Here is a 20,358-nt window from a genome sequence, read left to right on the forward strand (position 1 = left end):
GCATCTATTTATCCCTTCAAATACCAAGGGTAAATAAAGTGAAGGCCACTGACAAGCAGGTTCTGCTTTTAATTAGTTTTTTTTGTGATCATTTAACATTTATATATGAGTCCAAAAGGCATCTGTCATTTTAATGAATAAGAAAAATAAATGATGGTGCTGAATTGTAGTTATTTTCAACAAGAAATTTCAAAACTATTACTAATTATATTTAAAATTATGAACAGAAAAGTCTGACAAATATGCAGATTGAAAAAAAATTGAAACGTTCACAAAGCTCCAGGGAACATGCAGGCCAATACTGAAACCCACATTGTGTAGTGGAACGGGTTCCACACAACCGGTGGCAGCAGCAGAGCAGAGAGCGTGTAATGTCGGAGCTAAGTGTCGTCCACAAGAGGCATTAAACGCTCTGTAGAACAAGAAGTCAGAATTCCTGCTGAACTAAATCAGTAAGCAGTTCCTCTCTCTCACAGCCTCTGCAGGAAAACATTTTCTCTCATATATTTACAAAATGGATAGATGTTCTTGATCAAAGCTGAGCTTCTGTGGTAAACTGACTTCTTTGACATCACTGAAGACTCAAGGATGAATCATTTGCCAAAGTCTACAGATACACAAACAACACAAATATGCAGTGAAAGGACACACATTGGACTCTCTCTCAGGCAGTAACAGAACTTTAAAATTCTTTAAAATGGAAAGAAAAAAGAAGGGCAAAAATGTTATCAATCATAAGTCTAGCCCATACCCTCCACTATCACCTCCGGTTGCTTCTAAGTACATTGGTGTAATTTAAATTATTGATTAAGCTAGTGCAGTTGCCTTTCTAAACCTGCCTGTTTGGAATGGGCTGTTTGCCTTGTCTGTGGTGAAGCTGCTTTCATTTTCTTACTGAAAATGTGAAAGGGAGCTGCAGTAATTGAGCTGTGGCAGGTATAGAGCAGCTGCCTCAGTCCACAGACCCCTGAAGCTGCACCTATTCACTGAACCTCGACTTCTGTTGCGCTCCACCTCCAGCTGCTGCAAAGCGCTGGTTGCCTTTTCATTCAAAGTTTATTAATACAGCAGGTCAAAACAATGCAATACACATGGCAAGTGTGATATAGAGAAGATGAACAATTCTTGATAAATATGAGCCACATACTTGCGATATTGACAGGACAGACAAACAGACAGATTCATATCTGACACAGAAAATATTTTGCCACTTTATCTGGAAAATGACTCAAATTAAGAATCTGTCCTCAAAATAGTCGTCATTTAATTCTCTATCACCTGATTAATTGTTTATATGTGTGCGTCAGCTCTCTCTATTCCAAAGCATAAACCAAGTGAAGGAGGGACCCCGTTCATTTAAGTACAGCCAAGTGTGCAGTTTAAGACAAGACTTTTGGGACCTTGTCCACGCCTTTAAAGTTCTGTTCTCATTTTCTTCTCAAATTCATCCAGTGAAACTCTTCTTACTCTGGTCAGAGGGGCTCATTGTCTGTCTTTTCTGAACAGCACCTGCAGATACAAAGAGCTTTTTGGTAGGGGTCGTATTTGGCAGTCTACTAATCAATAGGCAATAAGACCACAAGGTGTTTCAATGTTATTGACGCAACAATCTCAAGAAAAACCCTGCAGAACTTTCACCCTTAAGATGTTTTTCCTTGTTTGTCCCGGCCTTGAGCATTAAACATTCCTGAGGTTTTCATTTGCCCCTGCGGTTTGAATAAACAACTTTACCTGAATGCTGACTGAACACTTTGCCAATACGGCAGCACAATGAGTTAGTTTTACAGTTGCTCATAATTTGCTGTATCTAATCCTGTGCTTAAAACCAGTTTCAGCACTGGGAGGGGTGGTGAGAATGAAAGCTTGACAAATAAATAAAGCCAGACAAATCATGCAGGTTTAGGATGAACGTCTTCGGTATCTGCAGACTGCTAAATCTCCTCGAATCTGTCTTTCCTGGTGCTGCAGTTTTTCTTTTCCTTTATCTCATTTCAACTCTCTCTCTCTCTCTCTCTCTCTCTCTCTCTCTCTCTCTCTCTCTCTCTCTCTCTCTCCTTATGCTTCACTGATCTCTGTCTTTCTATCGCACCCCACCTTCCAATGTTGCCTTGTTTTCCTCTGCCTCCAGGAGGATTTCGTTAGTGACTTGATGCTCTCGATAATGTTACAGCCTAAAACAACAGCTCCAGACAGCAGCGCTCTTACTTGTACAGCCACCTTGACATTTTCTCAGTGGACAGCTCCCCCTCTTCTAAACCCACCAAATGCCAACCGGAGACTACAGGGCACAATTAGACCAATTTGCACTGGAGGGGGTGCACACACACTTACACACACGCATGCACACCAACTCTGCTCCGCATGCAGCCCACCACTGTCCTACAGCCATTTATTTTACTCTACTAATTGCTGTAATGGGGTTTTCAAGGGCCAGCCTGTTCCTGTAAGCTAGTGGCAGCACACTAACTCTCTATCTGTCTTCTCCCTGTCTCCATTAATAGGCTCAACAACGGAGCTGAATCTGTACTAATACAATCAGTTGACAAGCTCTTGATGCTCATTAAGACATAGTTAATTGCTGTCCCTTTTACTTAACTGCTTATCAAACTATGATTACTCTCTTTCGCACACACACACACACACACACACACACACACACACACACACACACACACACACATATTACACTTGTCAGTGGAGCAGTTAATACCTACATTTAAAATGTAGATTTACTTGAATGAATGAATTTTCCTATTTATTTATTTAATTCAAACACAATCAATATTAAAACAACTTGTAATTTACTTTGCTAAAATTGTGTTTTTTAAACTTTGCCCTTTGGACAAAAAGAACAAGATTTTCAGTTAATTGTGCTATGAGAAAAAATGTGTTATTTAAAAAATGACTTAAATCTAGAGTGTCCGCCCCATGTAGCTAGGCTGTATTTCTCCTGAACTGACGGTAGGTTCGGTTACAACCTGCTCCTTTGCAACATGTCCTCCCCTCTCTCTCTCCTTCTTTCACACCTAACTCTATCTTATTATTAAGGGTATAACACCTAAAAAACTGAAAAATAAAAAAGACATGAAAACTCCTGTCACACAAGAGTAAATATCAGGATAAAACGAGCTCTGCTGCGATTCACCTGTAAACGGATCCAGTCCAAAATTTGAATAAAGAAATGACGAGAGAGTTTTGCATGCAGTCTGGATTTGCAGTGAGTTGAGAGTTGGTTTTGTTGGAGGTATTCAGAGAGATGGGAAGAGGACAAGTCAGGAGAAAGCAAAGCAAAAACAAGTTTGTAGATCTTGTGGATAATGGCTGAAGGCTGTGATACTTGCTGTGAAGTCATGGGTTCAAATTTCCAGTCCAGTTGCATCTGGGTAAGCGATGGTTGTGCATGGCGGTGCTGATTTTACACTTTGCTTCTCCTTGGGTACTTTTTTTGCAAATGCATGTGCAACCAATAGCAAAATTACAAATTAGACACAATTACAATATTTAAATGAAAATTCCCCTTCAATGTAATGTAAGATGAAGGCTTTCAGGCATGTAGTAAAGTGCTTTAATTAAATATAGCTTTTATTGCCGTCTTTGGGGCTTGTTAGTGAGCCAGTGGAGCTGTAACGTGATGGCTTCCTGGGGACATATCAAGTGAAATCAATTATATTCATGTAGCCCAAAATCAAAAATTTCCCACAAAGGCTTCATAGTAAGTGCATCATATGATACTCTTTATTTCTACACGCTAACTTTAGATGAAGAAATGAACATGATAACGCAACAAGCTAGCTGGCATGTTAACTCTCAGTTTTAAAGTAAGATCCCTTATTGGTAGCTCAACAACTGTTGAGTCTATTCCTCTTTTGTGGAACAGATTGTCCAAATGGATTGTAAGACTGGACTGTGCAAAACTTTAATATAATTTCATAATTTAATTCATACTCTCCAAGACTGATTGAATTTAACTGCTCTTCTTGTTGTTCAAAATGGCTTCTTACAAAGTAAAGTAACGTTTTGTGCCTTCCTGGTGCAACTACTGCAGCTGGCAAGGTCTTCTGTGCATCAGTTTTTATTCCGAGGTAGTTTGGGGTTAAATTTGAAGATACAACACAGTTAATATGATTCCTTTTAATCCATTTTTGACTCGGCTCTTCTTTCTCTGAAGCTGGTGTCAGGAAAGCTGAGGTCAGTGGCTCAATTCCTCATGTTAAAGTTCATGAAAGTCTCGCTGCAGCTTATGGCCTCCATGAGCAAACCCACATTACAGTGGTGATTTTAATGAAAACATGACCAGGCTGAACTGAAAGCTATTGTATAGGCTTTCAAATATTCAGTCTGCTCACATAAGAGAAGCTCTGATCTGTCTAAGATGCCACTGCTCTGTGTAGATTCGGTTTGTATGTGTGTTAGTGTGTAGGTGTATAGGTTTAAATTTAGTATTTTAGAATGAACACCAAGGGAGAACACAAGTCGTAGAGGCTGACAAAGGTTTAAAGTGTAACTTCACACCCAACCCAGAGCCTCACTCCACCCACTGCATAATTTTGAAAAAAATACTTAAAACTGGGCAGGTGGCTGAGGAGGCGGATCGCGGGAGAGAGGTGCATGTGAGGTGGGGGTGTAGGTGAGAGTGGCTGTCAGTTATGTCCTCAGGTCATAAAAAAAATGGAGAACGGCCAGAGCGACACAAAGGCCCCTTTGCCACAAAACGTTTTTCCTCCAGAAACTTTGGCTCCAGCCCCAGAAATGCACGAAGCCGGAGCTCTCGGTGAGGCAAGTGTGCAAGCGGTTGGGTTCTCTGAGTGGTAGCGTTAGTCATAAGGCCAGTTCAATCGAACGTTGTAAAGTTTTGTAATTGCCGTGAATATTTTTTTTCACAAAATGTCTAACAAATTGAGGACAACACACTGCCAACCCTTGTATTAATGTCCTTTACCCAGGTGGGTTTGCGAGTGTTTCTCCCTGAGAGAATATTTGTTGTAGAGCTAACGCTATGCTACTGGAAAAAGACCGAATATACAATAGTTCCCCAGTCCTATAATGAACTTGCACCCTACTTTTATTAGATGGTTTTAACTTCAATATAAATGTCATGATGTCCCAAATTGTTGACTTTATATCAGCATTGGCCTTGCAAGGTCCAAGATTGTTTAAAATACTGGATGGAATTTTCATTGTACAGTGCGACGCCTGTTTTCTTTGTGCTAATGCCCACAAAGTATTCTGAAACTCACGAGCCATGATCAACCCATGAAAGGGCACTTTAATACATCAGTGAGAAATGCTATTAAAACCATGTTTCATCAAAGTCAAGTCATATAATTAAGTCTGTAGCTCAAAAAATTGTGAATTGTGCAGTACGTACTGTAAAGGTTAATTGTAGTCTGACTAACTAGTTTAGTAGATATTCTGGTTCTTGATGAAGGACCAGAAAGTAAAATCAGGGCATGGAGGGACAGGGCTGATTTCCAGGGTTCCAGCATAGATCGGTTGGACAGCAGGACAGGCAGGTTTTGTTTGGACTGAGGCTTCGGGCTGAGCAGACAGACGAGACAAAGCTGGATATGGTGACAAGCAAGAAAGTGATCCCGGAGCTCAGCTGGAAAAGGGGAATTACAGAAGAGTCATACACTCACACACTGAAGGGACGAAACAAATCTGAGGGAACAGACACGAGGGGAAACACCAGAGTGCAACAGGAGGGCACCGTCCATCAACCCTACAACAGTACACATGTGGATATGGCGTGCAAGTGTGTGCAGGCATGGGTGTGTTTGTATGGAGACATGAGTCTACTGTTTTCAGTGTGTGTGTGTGAGTCTGCTGCCCTTCCATCTTCTGTCTCGTCTGTTCCCGCCCCCTATTCTCCGAAAACCTGTTGTTGCTTTTCAATGATGGTCGGTGGGGGAATGAAGGAGGGATTTTTCAGGGGGGGGGGGGGGGGGGGTGCAGATGGTCTGGCCACAGAGAAAGAGAGAGAGAGGGAGGTGGAGGAAGAGAGGCAAGAGTGACTGGCGAGCACCGGGCTTTTTTGGCAAGGTCGACCAGTGGGAGGGCCCATTGTGATGCAACGTTGCATAAATAATGCCACGGGGCTTCTAAATGCTTTGTTGCCATGGGGACCTTTGTGCCTCAGTGAACACAGTGTGTGTGTGTGTGTGTGTGTGTGTGTGTGTGTGTGTGTGTGTGTGTGTGTGTGTGTGTGTGTGTGTGTGTGTCTTTCTTTCAAGGCCCCTGAGGAGGGACAGAGCAAAAGACATAGACTGGGACACAGAGAGGGGGGGCTGAATTGCAGTCAGCTCAAGTGACACTTGTAGTGTGTCTCTCCCTCTCCCTCTCCCTCTCTCTCCCTCTCTCTCTCTCTCTCTCTCGCTCTTTACTCGCTGTGTCCTGACCCAGGACAGACGAGTGTTGGGATGAGGGAGAGAGAGAAGGAGTTCTGATGCTTTTGACCAGAGGGGAGTAAAGAAAGGCGGGCTACCTTGTGATTTTGTCTCTGTCTGTGAAGTATGGTCCATGTGAAGGTATGTGTGCTCCCTTTTTCCCTTATTCTAATTTAATTTGAGAACTTTTTCACATCAGAATACTGCACCAGCACACATTCCACCATGGTCTGTGCTTCCTCCTCTACAGTAACAGGTGCCTGCCTGTCAGCCCCTGAATTGGAGGGAGATGGAGGGGCGGGGGGTGGGTTCGCTTTTGTCTGGCTGTTTTCGAGGAGCCTTCCAACCATCCAGTCCTCCCAATCCAGCCAGTTAGTCAGCCTGCTCACCCTCTCAGCCATGCTCTCAGTTTTAGCAATATATAAAAAGGAGCTTTTCATCTCTGCCTTCATCTGCTGCGGTGATGTTGCCTCAAAGTAGTTGGTTTTTCCTCGTTTTGCTCTCTTTCTTTAGCTGATGAGGGTGTAGTGATTGCAAAAAGTCAGATCACAGGGGGAAAAGCATGCGTTTTTCTTGCATGCAGCATGGGGGGAGATGGAAATAGAGATGTGTCTTCTTAGCAAAGTGGCTGATTTATGTTGGCATCAAAGGATGTTTTTTTCGTTTTTTTCCCCTCAAATCAGACTAAAAGTAATGAGATCTTAGACTCTGAAATCATCCATGTGCCTTTGATAACTGACTTCATTCTATAAGTTAAGAAAAACCCTGTAGGATTTTTTATTTTAACATGGTTATCATTTTTGTTCAACTGGAAAATGAGATAACACTAGTGCAGTAAACAAAGCCAACTCAGCACAGGTGGTTGTTTTAGTATTTCCGTAGAGCAGTGAATGTTATTGTCTGCAGCGCGTTGTAAGCACATTCACGTACCATCATTATGAAGTTGAAGCAAAATTAAGTGTGTTTTTATAGTTTTACAGCAGAACGTATATGACAACTGGCAACAACACAATGCACTGAACTGGCTCTGTATACCCACTATATGACCCAGCAGTTAATCATCTATTTGTGTGGAAGGTGTGTGTTCTCACGTTAAGATGTATACACAAATAATACAATGCATTCAGGCTCATCTATGCCTCTGTGCATGCGTGTGTGTAAATAGTTACCACTAAAGAGAAGAGTGTGTATAACTACAGTGAAATTTGCAACTTGATTTCTTAACTTATTACATTAATGATGCATTATAATCAAATTTTATCATTATGTTGGAAAGCCTGGATATGCCTCAGGCATCATCAGCGTTTAAGCTCCCACAGACCAGCACTCTGCTCTCCGTCAGTACTCCTATAGGCAAAAAATTGTGTAGTTACTATAAATAGCACTCATGTTCGTTTTAAGTGGGGAATTTTATGACGATTTAAGGGTATTTCAAATCTTCAAACCGTTTTAAAAGCTGTGTCCTTGTAAACAGAGCAGTCCGACTTTGAATTCAGTCTTAATGACATGCATGTGATGTAGCTCTGTCTGGCTGAAAACGGCACGAGGCTTCAGTGTTGGTTTGGCAACAGGCCATTTGTCTTGCACGGCTATTGTTTGAGCAAAATATGCTTCACTAGCACTGGGTTTATCAAAGTGCTGTATTTCTCTCATTAGAAAGACAGCTGAAGAAGTTCAAACGATCAGTTTCATTGTCTGTAAACTAGAAAACTGTCAGAAGCCAGTTTATGATCTAAATCATAGTTTTAGAACTGCTCCAGTGTGTGAGCAATTCATCTTCTTCACTAATTTGAAACAATCTACAATCCAATTGGAGTAAATTATCTTTTGCACAAATTGGTGAAATCAGTTATGCTTAATCAGCCTCAATCATTTCAGCTGCAGAAACAAATATTGTTGTCAGCTGTAGGTTGGTTTGTGTATTGGGTTATGACATAATTCACATCATAAATTAATCATAAAAACAATCATGCATACTCATGTTGAAACGTGTATATGTAAATATGTTTCAAAAGGAAAATATCAAATATGAAAAACTCTAGTTTTAAGTATCACAAGGAATGTTTATTCTCTGCAAAGGTGGAAAAGTCCTTGTGTTGAACAAATTAAAATAACAACAACATCAGTGGGCCTTTCTTACACTCGGCTTCAAGCAGCTCTAATGCAAGTGCCTTTATGTAATTGTCATTTTCTCATCCCACATTGTTTAAATAGCAAATAAACTTGCAACCCCGGTGTTTCGGTCTTTTCCTTTACGTCTGCAGAGAAGCGTTCTCTCTTACTACCTATAGCATCCAGCAAAGTTTAAAGACAGCTGGCTTTAAAGGAGAATAGGGTGTGGCACTGAGATTGGTTTATTGGATGTTACAACTAAAACCCTAATTAACAAGCAGTACTAATTAACAACCTTACATCTTTTTCTCCTGTCTAACATGTAAAAGTGACTTTAAACAGGACCTGAAGGCCCGTGCACCTTGTGCTTCAGACCATGTCATAAAGTTGTTAAAATAGAGTTTCAGAACTGCAACAATTATGTAACCTTCCTCAATCAAAACACAAATAACAATAGATGCCATATTCTCATCATGTTTTCTTGTTTGAGGTTTGATTGGAGCTCTGTCATCTCATGCCCTCTGCTGCAGTGACTTTAAGGCACTAGACTAGAAAATTATTGCTGCAGCTGTTTATCTCCAGGAACACATTGTCAATAACACATAACGGTAGTTGATGGAAGGGCACATTCATTTGCGAAAACAAAGCTTGTGAGGCCCAATATTCAAAATGGTTTCATTTGTAAATGTACTGAACTTTGATTCCATCAATAGTGACACAACGAGCTCTTGATACATTGATTGACAGCATTCAAGGTTTTATTCTCCCTATTCTGAACTGCAATTACTTCCCTAATGAAGCACTGTATTGTCCAGAGACGACCATATGTTATATATAAAGCAGTTCTCAATCAGCCAATCTAAATTTTGAAAATTAATTGTGGTATTTAAAGATTATATGCAGCATATTTAATCAGAGTCGTCCAGTAGGTTGGTGAAAGCCTTTCTGCAGGAGGCGCTCCGCTGCAGCTTCAGATCGGGTCTTTAACTTGGGTAATGAGGCTGACAGCCGTCTCTCCTCCCATTTGTATCTACAGCCTCATGTTAACAGCAGGATGCAAATCCATAAAGTTTGAGTGTATAGACGATTTGTCAGGCAACCATTAGACTAATACTTTCATGTGAAGCTGTGGCACAAAAATAGCAACATGTCTTCTCCTGAACATCATCTCTTCCTCAAGTTGTCTCGTCGCACAATATCAAATGTCACATTGGTGATGACTTCTGTTTGGTGTCTCGGTTCAAACTCTTGGCAGTGAATATCTGTCAGTGTGTGACTGTGTGTTTCCCCACCACCAACTGCAGAGTCCCTTTAACAACTATTAAAAATGTGCTAGTGACTCTGGAGCCAAAATAATGATGAGGATGGCTGTAAAATCCCACAGTAAATAAATGGACAGATTGTTTTGACACATTCTCTCTCTCTCTGTTCCTCTTTCTCTCCAGGAGTTGCAGTTTGAACGTCTGACCAGGGAGCTGGAAGCCGAACGACAGATTGTTGCCAGTCAGCTGGAGAGATGCAAGCTTGGCTCTGAGACTGGAAGCATGACAAGCATCAGGTGTGTGTTTGTGTGTGTGTGTGTGTGTGTGTGTGTTTGTCCCTCACACCCGTCCGATCCTCTTCTGTATGCTCTGCCTGTGTCTGTGTATGTGTCAGCTGTTCTCATGCAGGTGACTGGCTGTACAGCTGATACACTTCTTGACTCTTATCCAGATTTCATCTCGGTGGATCAAACCACAGTTCAGGAACACCAGTGTTTTGCTTTTTTTGAAGTCAGTGGGCGCAGGGCTACTGAGTTCTTCTGATGCAGTGGATCGTGTTCCCTCTCCCTCTCCTGTCACTACATACTAACTACAGTAGTTACTCTGCAGTGCTGCCTATACACATAGTTATATTGTTGTTTTCTTATTCATTTACACAATGAACAAAGTGGAAGCGATAGATTCATCTGGGAGCTCTTGCTTTTCTTCTGCCTACGTGGGCAGAGTTGTAACGTGATCCATTGTTATCAGTTTATGTCTCATTGCTCAGAGTTGTGTTTTAAAATCCATGAGTTAGTTTTAGGATACTGAGACGCTGTGATGCAGTTAAGGACTGCGTGTTTAAATGTGCACTGTGTAGTCTACTGTGTTTATCACCAATTATCAATAAATTAACTAATTATCAAAAGACTTACGAAATAATAATGGTGTCATTTTCAAATTACAGACATTTATCCTAGAGCTACATAGATAGTTAGCCTATAGTATTTTAAAGCAGCACAAGTTGTTAACAACCTAAAACACAAACAATACATATCATTCCTGTATTTAGTTGTTAAATTTGCATTTCAATTCACATTAACCTGATTTGTTGGTATTCAAAACAGATCATACTATTTATATTTATTCATACTTTAAATTCTTAAGAAATGTGCAGTCTACTTGTAAGTTTTTAAAACTTTATAATGTAATACCTGAGTTGTTCAGTCCAGTTTCATTTTAGAAAAAGTACAATAAAGACTAATAATGCGTTTTGTATGTGCACAGTGTTCCTCGAGAAAGGATATCAATCTGTCAGAAACTCCATCCTGAAGCTATTAACTGCACATTAAGTACTCACACATTTTTAAACACAGAGGTGCATGAGGAATGGATCCTTTTCCGACGGAAGGATTTAATTCTTGAAGTCACCTCTGATTTTAGAGGTAATCGAGATTCGATGCGAGTATGTGACTGAACTAACAATCAAACAATGTATTCGACTGTCAGAGGCAGGTCTTACATAAAAACAGACCTTGACCCTCTTTCAGGCTAACATATGAACCTAAGCGAGAAATAGTAGCATGTCTGAAAAATCCTCATCTTTACTAACCTAATATGCTTTTCATCATCCATTAAAAGCTGTTATTGTTTCTCACAAAGAATCCAGCATGTGCAGCTGTTGCCGAACTCCATTATCCTCCTCAGGGCCTTCAGCTTTTTGCAAAGAGAGGAAGTAAACTGTACACAATGTGAAGAGACTGTCACATTATCTGCTGTTGATTGAGTTTGGACCCGAGCCTTGTCTCTGCTCCGAGCCCAAAGAGCACTTTCTATACATTCCTTGCCAGTCCCTGTGTGAAGACAGCACTCCTGACACATTCGTGGTAATGCACTTAGTCTGTCTCTAAGGACAATGTAACGCGATTAAATCCTCTGTCTCCCTCTCATACACACACAAAAATAGAGCCACGCACAATCCATCACCTTTTGAGCAAGTGGGGATTCCATCCATCTCAAACTAATTACTCATGTGCCTGCATTGTAATTCTCATTTCAGCAGGGTTGACCAACAAAGAGAGGGAAGATGGTCTAAAAACCGATTCATTCACAAGTCTAATTAACCGCTGTATGCAGTTAGCTCTTCAGCGCTGTCGCGGGGGCTTCATGAGGGCTCACATTTAAAACAGCCGCATCATGGGAGATGGAAGAGGTGAAGAGTCCAAAAAAACAAATCTTCCACTCCATCACCCATCTGCACACAGATGGAATAAAAGCTGCCATCTTGCTAACTCGATTAGACAGGTTTATAATTTAGTGAGGAGCAGAGCGACTTGTGGATTACACTGCCTTCTTTTGCTTTTTATAGGCCCTCCACTATGTTGGACTTAGGGTTATTAACAAATGGGCAAATGCCTTGGCAAAACACAAATAAGTCCAGAAAAGCAATATGCTGCAGGTTTGTAGTTGAATTCAACGCTGCTTTTCATTGTGAACAAAAGGGGCAAAGATTTTCGTTTGGTAGCATTCATGGTGAGGCATATTGTACACAGCATTTAAGCTAGGAAGTAAAATATAATATATATACGTTGGCTGGGTTTAATATTAATGCTGCTTGCTACCGTTTCTCATCCGAAAATTGAGAAGAAGCTATTTGTACTAATTTGCTTATCACTTTTTCAATCTAGTTTAGCCATATCATGATTATTAAAGTTAATTAGAAAGCACATTAAAAAGTTTATTTTGAAGGATGATTCCGATTAAATACAGTTAAGAGAGTTAAGATGGATCAGTAATATCATATAGAGGTAGAATCTGGATCTGCTACACTAGGTCCCAAGCTTCATTAGTGTTTCCCCCTCATAGAAATAGGCTTATTGTCTGTCCCTAAGGAGCAGCTCTAGTTTCCATGGCCAGACAAACCACAGGTTCATAGACTGAGGCTCAGTAGATTTAATATGACCAACGGGGCTAGGACCAGGGACAATACAATAGCTGTGTGTTGCTTTCAGACACCCTGGCAGATGGTTGCGCTAGATAGATACAATAGAGACTGAGATGTGTGTCTGTGCTCAGGGTGACTTTTCATGAGCTTGTCCTGTGTTAACTTCAAGGTTGGAAAGATGAAACATCACATGAAATCAGTTTATACTGAAAACAAAGTTTTGTGTTATAAGAAGGTACTCCCTAGAAATATTCAATCTGTGAATCATCAGTTCATTTTGTGGTTTAAGTCCTTCACTGTTTATCAAGGTACCGGATACAATGAGATTGTGTCCCCAGAAAAGTTGAATTATGAATGAGTGTTGATTGCAGCTGTTTAGCTGCTGGGGCGCTGGGAGTTCAGAAACCTGCTCCTGCTGTGTTGTGGAAGATAAAGAGTTTCAGAGGTGCTAATGACTTCTTCAGCTCTGCCTTTGTTTCCTGTATAAATCAGTCAACACAGGTCACAGTTTCTGCCGCGGCACATGCGGCTGCTTCGTAGCATCAAAAAGCACAAATCCAGTGCATGCGTTGCTTTGTTACTCAAACTGAAACCATAATGTGTCTAAGGATAAAAAGTGTATCACCTCTGACATGGAACACACAGATACAGATACAGTGTTTAGCTCTGGTGGAACTGGGGTTCCCTGTTCCACCCTGCTGGCCGAGGAAGAGCCTCCTCCCTGTGGCGGGCTATTTGTCTGCCTCTTTTGGCTGTGCTTATTTGTGACATTTGTGTGGTAATCAAATGCATGGCTGCGTAAATGTCTGGCTGCTGAGTTGTGTGTGTGTATCTGCATGTGTACATAAGAATTGGCTGTATACACAGCACCCGGCGAGACCCACCGCAACACGTCTGGCGGGAAAATGCGACCCGTCTTGCGAGCCCAGCAAGGGCCCATTACCCTGAAGCTGTCGGGGCGCTTGGCTGCCAGCTTTTAGCTCGTGTTCCCTCAGCACACATACACTAACAGAGACGTCTGCAGAGAGGGGGCAGCTTCACTAGTTACTTGATGTAAATCTTTGGAGAATTAAATTAAGATTTAATCTGGGATCACCCAGTAAATATTGTATAAGAGGTATAACAATCCCTTCTCATTTATAACAATTAATTATGTTTTTACAATCACTGATGAATGTAATTTTTTTCAATATTTTAACAAAAATTTCAAAACACCAACAAAACAAATAGCCCTATTAGCTTCAAATTATAAGCCCAACATATCATTAGGATGAATAAAGTTCTCTGCTACAGCATACACATTCAACATGAGAAATAATTCACATGGGCTGAAGACGGGTGTAGCTAATAAGGAAACATAGATTGCATGTCTTCCATACTATGTCCGCACTGTCATAGTTGCTTTTGAAAGTAGGTCAATTACTTAACGGACAAATTCATGTTGCACCCTTTATGTTTAGCCACTGGTGTTTTCAGATGACATCCCAGAGGCAGGATCTACAGTCAGAATCTGGAGGCTGCACTTTGGTGCATGTGCACAGAATTCTGAGCCGGATCTTTTTAGGCATCGGAGAGAAAAGAGGGAGAGAAAGAGGAGGATTGCCAGAGAGAAAATGGAGGGAAAGAGAGAAGTTAGAAGAAAGCAGTACAGAGCTTTGCCACGAATGAGAATCATAGTTGAGTGTCACTATGTGGAGTAATTATACCGGGGTCATCTTTTATAGACAGCCTGACGTTTAATGGATTATTGTGGAATGTTGGGAAATTAAAAACTACTTACGGATAGTGGAATAATGTCTTGGTTTATTGAGTACAATCAGGAAGTCCCCTATGAATAATAAAACCTGTTAATTTAGTTATTAACACGGTCTCTTTATTTATTAGTCTATTTAATCTTGGAGAACACAGGCCCTCTTAAACAAGTCAATAAACATATATAGCATTGTTTTAGCAGCTCGATACCTCGATACCTGAAACCCATTCATTTTATGAGAATTGCTTCTAACATGATTTTGAGGTGATGACATTTTAACAAGATTATGCATTACTTCTTTAAGGGGTCTTAGTGATAACAAACAGAGTTGAACATGATACGACTTATACGTAAACTATGCTTTTTACGTAGTACCTCAAACTTTAAATAACAAACTTTTGGGGGTTCAGTTAAAGGAGTTTTTATCCCTCTAATTGATCTAATTGACCCTAAATACAAGTTAGACATGTCCCTATTGAGTTATCAAATTGTAAATTTAATAGCAAGAAGGTTCGGCTGGGGTCTTTCTTTGTGGGGTTTGCATGCTCCCTCCATGTCTGTGTGGGTTTTCTCTGCTTCCTCCCAAGGTCCAAAAACAAGCAGATTGTAATCTATCTTTTGGAGCTATGGGCTACTGGCTTTCTGCAGATATCAAGCCAAAGTCCAGTGTAAGACTCAAAGGACAGGGGCAGATACATTAGTGTGCAGATCTTTCTACTCTATTTGTTCTCACGTTGACCATGAAAGTTGAGAAGGGGGCTGTATTTCGTTGGAGCATTTCATATGGGATCATCTGGAGGCATTTTTAACATCAACAAGCTACATAGGTGGTTCAAGTTGTTTTAATGTTCTTGCTCAGATGTAATATACAATAAGTCTGACACACGTCTTCAGTTCATCCAAGTTGAGTGAGTAGTATTACATCAATATTGAATGTGCTGAGTTACAACCTTTTTAACACATAGTGCCCAAATCTTAACCGTTCAGAAGTAATTGGACATTTGTCTGATAAATGTTTCTTGGACAGCTGCGCATTGTGTCGGTTTTAGTTCAAAAACAAAACAGATACCACATGGCTCCAAGTGAGACTGAGGTGGAGATGTCTGTCAATATGAGGAGTTCATGTGAATAAGCAGACCATCTGTGAGATCGAGGAGCACAAGTGCTGTGGATTAGCAGAAAATCATTTGCATCAGCATAAAAAAATACTTTTTATTTCTGCACAGCAAGTCGAGAACACCTTGAGGATGTAGGCGGACATGTTTCTTTATCCATGATGTAGACTTGAGACATCGTGACCATAACCTCAGAGGATTCATCACAATATGTCAGGAATCATGATGCTTTTTATCAGTAACAAGTCTTGAAAACGATGAGATCGTGGATGTGTGCATCTAATCCGGCTCTAAAGGGAGAAGCATGGTAACATTACATCCGGTCTCAAAGGTATATAATTGCATTAGTTGCATCAAGTCTAAAAGGGTTACTGAACTGGGCTCCGGTCAGGTTGGTCACAAAATAACACAGTGCCTGTTGGGTTGGGAACTGGCTCAGTTAGTCTGCTCCCTGGCTCGAACAGAAAAACTAGTCTCGGACAATAATGCTTGTAAATTCCTGTTAATGTCAGTGCTGTGTTCTGCAGTGAACAAATTATTGTTGATTAATTACTTTTCTTTGTATTTGTTCATTTATTTGTGGATTTGTATTATTTTTTGGGATGGACATTTTCAACTCGTCTCTCTATCTGTAGCCATGAACTGCATCATCTGGAATCCCATTATATGCCTCTTTCTAAATGCCAGTGCTCTGGGTGGGTATGCCACTGTTTCTTTCCTGGATAAAATGCAGACAGACTTTTAGGTAAAGGCCACTACCTATCAGCCAATGTCCCCAAATGTTGTAGACACTTTGGCTGAGTTGTCTGGTATTTTGAAACGTTGTGTAGGCTCAAAAAGTTTTCATTTAGCAAAAAGGAAAATACAAAATATCTTCTATATCTATATCTTATATTTGTGTTTATTCACAAAGGAAATGATGGTGTCACATTGGAGCAGTGTGCGAATGTGGTCGATGAACAATCTGTGAGCTTTAGGGTATTTTATTTCCATTTCATATCAAATATGTAGTTTATCCCCCTTTTTCGTCACTATTTGGATGTAAATGCCATGTCTTCATTAGCAGAGAAATGTGGAAATACAGTGAGAATAATGATTATGATGGTGATGATGAAGTTTTGCAGCTTCGCTGATCCATAGAGGTGCGACTGCTTGATGCTGACAGCAGCCGATTTGTCCCTGTGTTCTAGTTACTGATCGGGGAGAAAGAGGATAAATAGGACAGAGGGTGCGCGTTACATTTTTACAACACTACCATTTGGTCTGATCCATACTGAGCTCTACGGAGGGAAGAGACTATGTGTTGTGACGGGGGAAAAAAAATGCAGCTGAAATGAATCACTCTCTACTTTTCCATGTTTTCAAAAGGCATGGGCAGCATTATTTAGAAATACTAGCATTAGCTTGCTTGTTTGAACGAAGCTGCTTTTGTATTACTGTACACGAGTCTGGAACAAACAGCAGCGCTCAGTGCAATTTCACACATTGTGATTTCAGTGGCAATAGTGGAAGTAAATTATTTTTACTGGTTTTTCAATAATGGATTCGAGCTTTAATTTCATTGGCAATTAAGGATAGTAGGAGAACATTGTCACTTCACTTTATGACTGACTAGGCTAGAGTAGCAGCCTTGTAGTCAAATCTCCACATACTCGAAAGCCTTTGATGTCTGTACATAAAATGTATTACTTGCCCATATATTTGCCCATCAAAATAAAGCATAACCTAAGACAGTGGACTCCATTAGTAGGCTAGAACATAATCAGCAAAGAAGCACATAAGCATTGCAAACTCCATTTACAATAACCTAACCTCAATGTTTCTCCAATCATACATTACAGTTTTATTATCAGGTATGATGTCTTTATGTGGAGCACCAGCTCTGCTCATCTGTCTGAATAGATTGGATAATGAGGAGGAAACAACTCAGTGTCCTTGTATTGAAAACGAGTGTCTTCTTCAACCTCAGCCTGTGGTCTTATATTGTAATAACGCTTACGGAGCCAACAATAGTCATGGTAGCAGACAAGATCACTATGTTACCGTGCTACACATTTTATGCACAAATAACAGGAGCTGAACTGCAGCAGGATATTGTTATTATTTATGCCTTTTATCACTTAGAGCTAGGCATCATTTGCTGCTATATTGTGGTGTCCTCTCGTTGGCATCCGTATTTCCCAGTCTGTTTGAACACAACAAAAAAATCATTCCAATGCTGTCACATATGCGAAGCTGAGGAAGAAACCCGGGGGAGGAGCTCGGAGGAAAAAGGAGGACAGAGGGTTGAAAAGAGGACAGAGAAGGAAACGGGGAGTTGACATGGATGCACAGTGGGGGCGGGTGGAGCGAGGGAAGGCAGGATGAGGCAAGACGGGGAGTAGGGGTGCAGGCAGTCTGATGTTAAGCCCTTTTAACCTGCCGCCCCGCAAACACACACAAACGCACACTGACTGAGCATGAGTCACTCGCAGAGCCAGACACTCTTAATAGACCTAACATATTCCACCGTCACAGACAGACCCATTCTGTCACACACGGCTGTGTGTATGTGTGTGTGTGTGGCTCCCACTGTTTGTAAGGTCATCTGCGACAATATTATTGATCTGCTAACTTCACAGACACAGGGCTATCACAGTTAAGCTCCAATCAGAACCTTCTTAGTGGAAACACACACACATACACACACACACACACACACACACACACACACACACACACACACACAAAATTTGCACACAGATTAAATACACAAACACACAGATACATATTCATGCTAACCTGAAAGAAGCCTGTTCTGAAGCACACACCCCTGAAATTGTATTCTGGAAAACCAAGAAAAATGCAGTTAGCCTATTATGTTTTTGGACATATAGATAATAGTTGCTTTGGTCAATATTCTAATTTAAAACACATATACAGTAATTAGTTTGTGCAGATAAAATTCATCATTAAAGTTCAAATTTTTGCCTGTGAGTTCTTAAAAAACAGTATTGTCTCGTCAGGACCTGGTGAAATTTCAGACGTATATGAGTTGGTAGAGGTCACAAAAAAAAAATGCCAAGGCCAAAAACAATAAGAAAAATCGAATATGAGTCTAAAAGACTGAAAACAGATTTACCTAGTGACTATTAAAAATGCAGGTGTTCTATTTTTGAATGGTACTTTTTGAAAAAAACGTCACTTTATATCTTGAATTGATGAACACCAGCGTCTCAGTTAGATGTTAGGACTGCCTGTCATGCAAATGACTGCAGCTTTGTCCTTATTCAGTATCCAGTAAATCCAAAACCTTTAAAAATATATAACTTTGATTTAACTGGACTTATTGAATCCGTTTCCGATCACACACTCCCTCACAAAGTCTGAATATTTAGAATTAAACTAGCAACATGGTTTTACAATACAAAACAGGCCACCTGCCAATTCAAGCTGCTTCATCCACACATGGGCAAATAAGAAAATCAAACGACGCTCTGAGAAACTGCTGATAGCGAAACATGATTAACGTAATTCCTTAAATACAGTTTGACAGTTTGAAAATGACGCACACCTGGGAGTCAGCTGCAGCAGCACAGTGGGACCTAAGATAGATCGTCGGCCATTTTGGATACAAAGTGATGTTTCCCTTAATTTAGCTCTGGGTGTCTGCCATCCAGTAAAGTGGCTTGGCTGGAGCCGATCGATGCTGATAAGGAGACCTGGCACACGGCTCCTGATAGTGTGTGTGTACAGTAGACGTGTGTTTGTGTGTATGCGTTTGTGTGTGTGTGTGTGTGTGTGTGTGTGTGTGTGTGTGTGTGTGTGTGTGTGTGTGTGTGTGTGTGTGTGTGTGTGTGTGTGTGTGTGTGTGTGTGTGTGTGTGTGTGTGTGTGTGTGTGTGTGTGCGTGCGTGCAACAGGCCAGTTCCAAAGCCGGCAAATTGATTTGACATCTAGCTAGAGAGTAGATGGCCATAGCTTTGGCTTGTCAATCGGAAGTTTAAAAAAAACAACAAAAAAAACACGGTTCACTGCTGCTGAAGCCCTGACAGTTGAGCTAAACACTGTGTTTTGGCACCGGGGCTATGTCACGTATCAGCTCTCAAGGAGAACTTGTCCAGGCAGCGGCACTGGGGACATGAAATCCCTGTAGAAAGACTGAAGCAAAGTGTGCAGAGGCCTGGGAAACATTTGCCTCCCTTGAAGTATTGCTTTTTGCTCCTAAAACCAGCAGATGAGAGAGTGTGTCAGCATGTGTTATATGACTGATTTGTAACAGAGTCGAAGTAGCCCGTCTATTACAAGACAAAACTGTAACTTCTGCAGGAAAGAAGATACTCCTGTCTCTGTGATAAATGTCCTCTGAGCTGTTATCCCAAAGGAAAGTTTTGTCTATTGACAATCACGCTTATTTATAGCTCTTGACAGGCTCAGTTTTTTGGCCCTTGATAAGTGGAAAGAAAGGGTGGAGATGTGGAGAGAGCATTGGCTTACTGAAGTCAGCACACATCAGTTTTTTGTTTGTGCGGTGCTCGGCTGAAAAAGACGACTGATCTCTGAGACTCACTGTAGTCCTGCAAAAAGGCTCATTTTTGATTCCGTTCGATGGAAGGCTTCAATTCTCATACATCACCATGAAAGAGATGTATCACAGCCAATCATTTCTGACATCATGTTTGTCAAGAGATATTTCTATCCACATCGCTTTCGGAGAAATCCTGACTGATTGGCGTTGCTGGAGAGTTTGGGCACATGGATTATTCATCTGCCATGAGAAATACACACATGGATACCTTCTAGGGATGTGATCTCTCTCTCAAGGTAAT

General features: G+C 40.8%; 1 protein-coding gene across 1 annotated transcript in view; it reads left to right on the top strand.

Moving 5' to 3' along the window:
- The window catches only part of ctnnd2b (catenin (cadherin-associated protein), delta 2b), a 133,057-nt gene that overhangs the window by 10,595 nt on the left and 102,104 nt on the right, over positions 1–20,358 (top strand). Inside the window, exon 3 of the mRNA XM_053438701.1 lies at positions 9,944–10,056. Coding sequence (XP_053294676.1) covers positions 9,944–10,056 — 113 coding nt within the window. The remainder of the gene's footprint in view (positions 1–9,943; positions 10,057–20,358) is intronic.

Source organism: Pleuronectes platessa, chromosome 13 (genome assembly GCF_947347685.1).
Source record: "Pleuronectes platessa chromosome 13, fPlePla1.1, whole genome shotgun sequence".
NCBI classification, from domain to species: Eukaryota; Metazoa; Chordata; class Actinopteri; order Pleuronectiformes; family Pleuronectidae; genus Pleuronectes; species Pleuronectes platessa.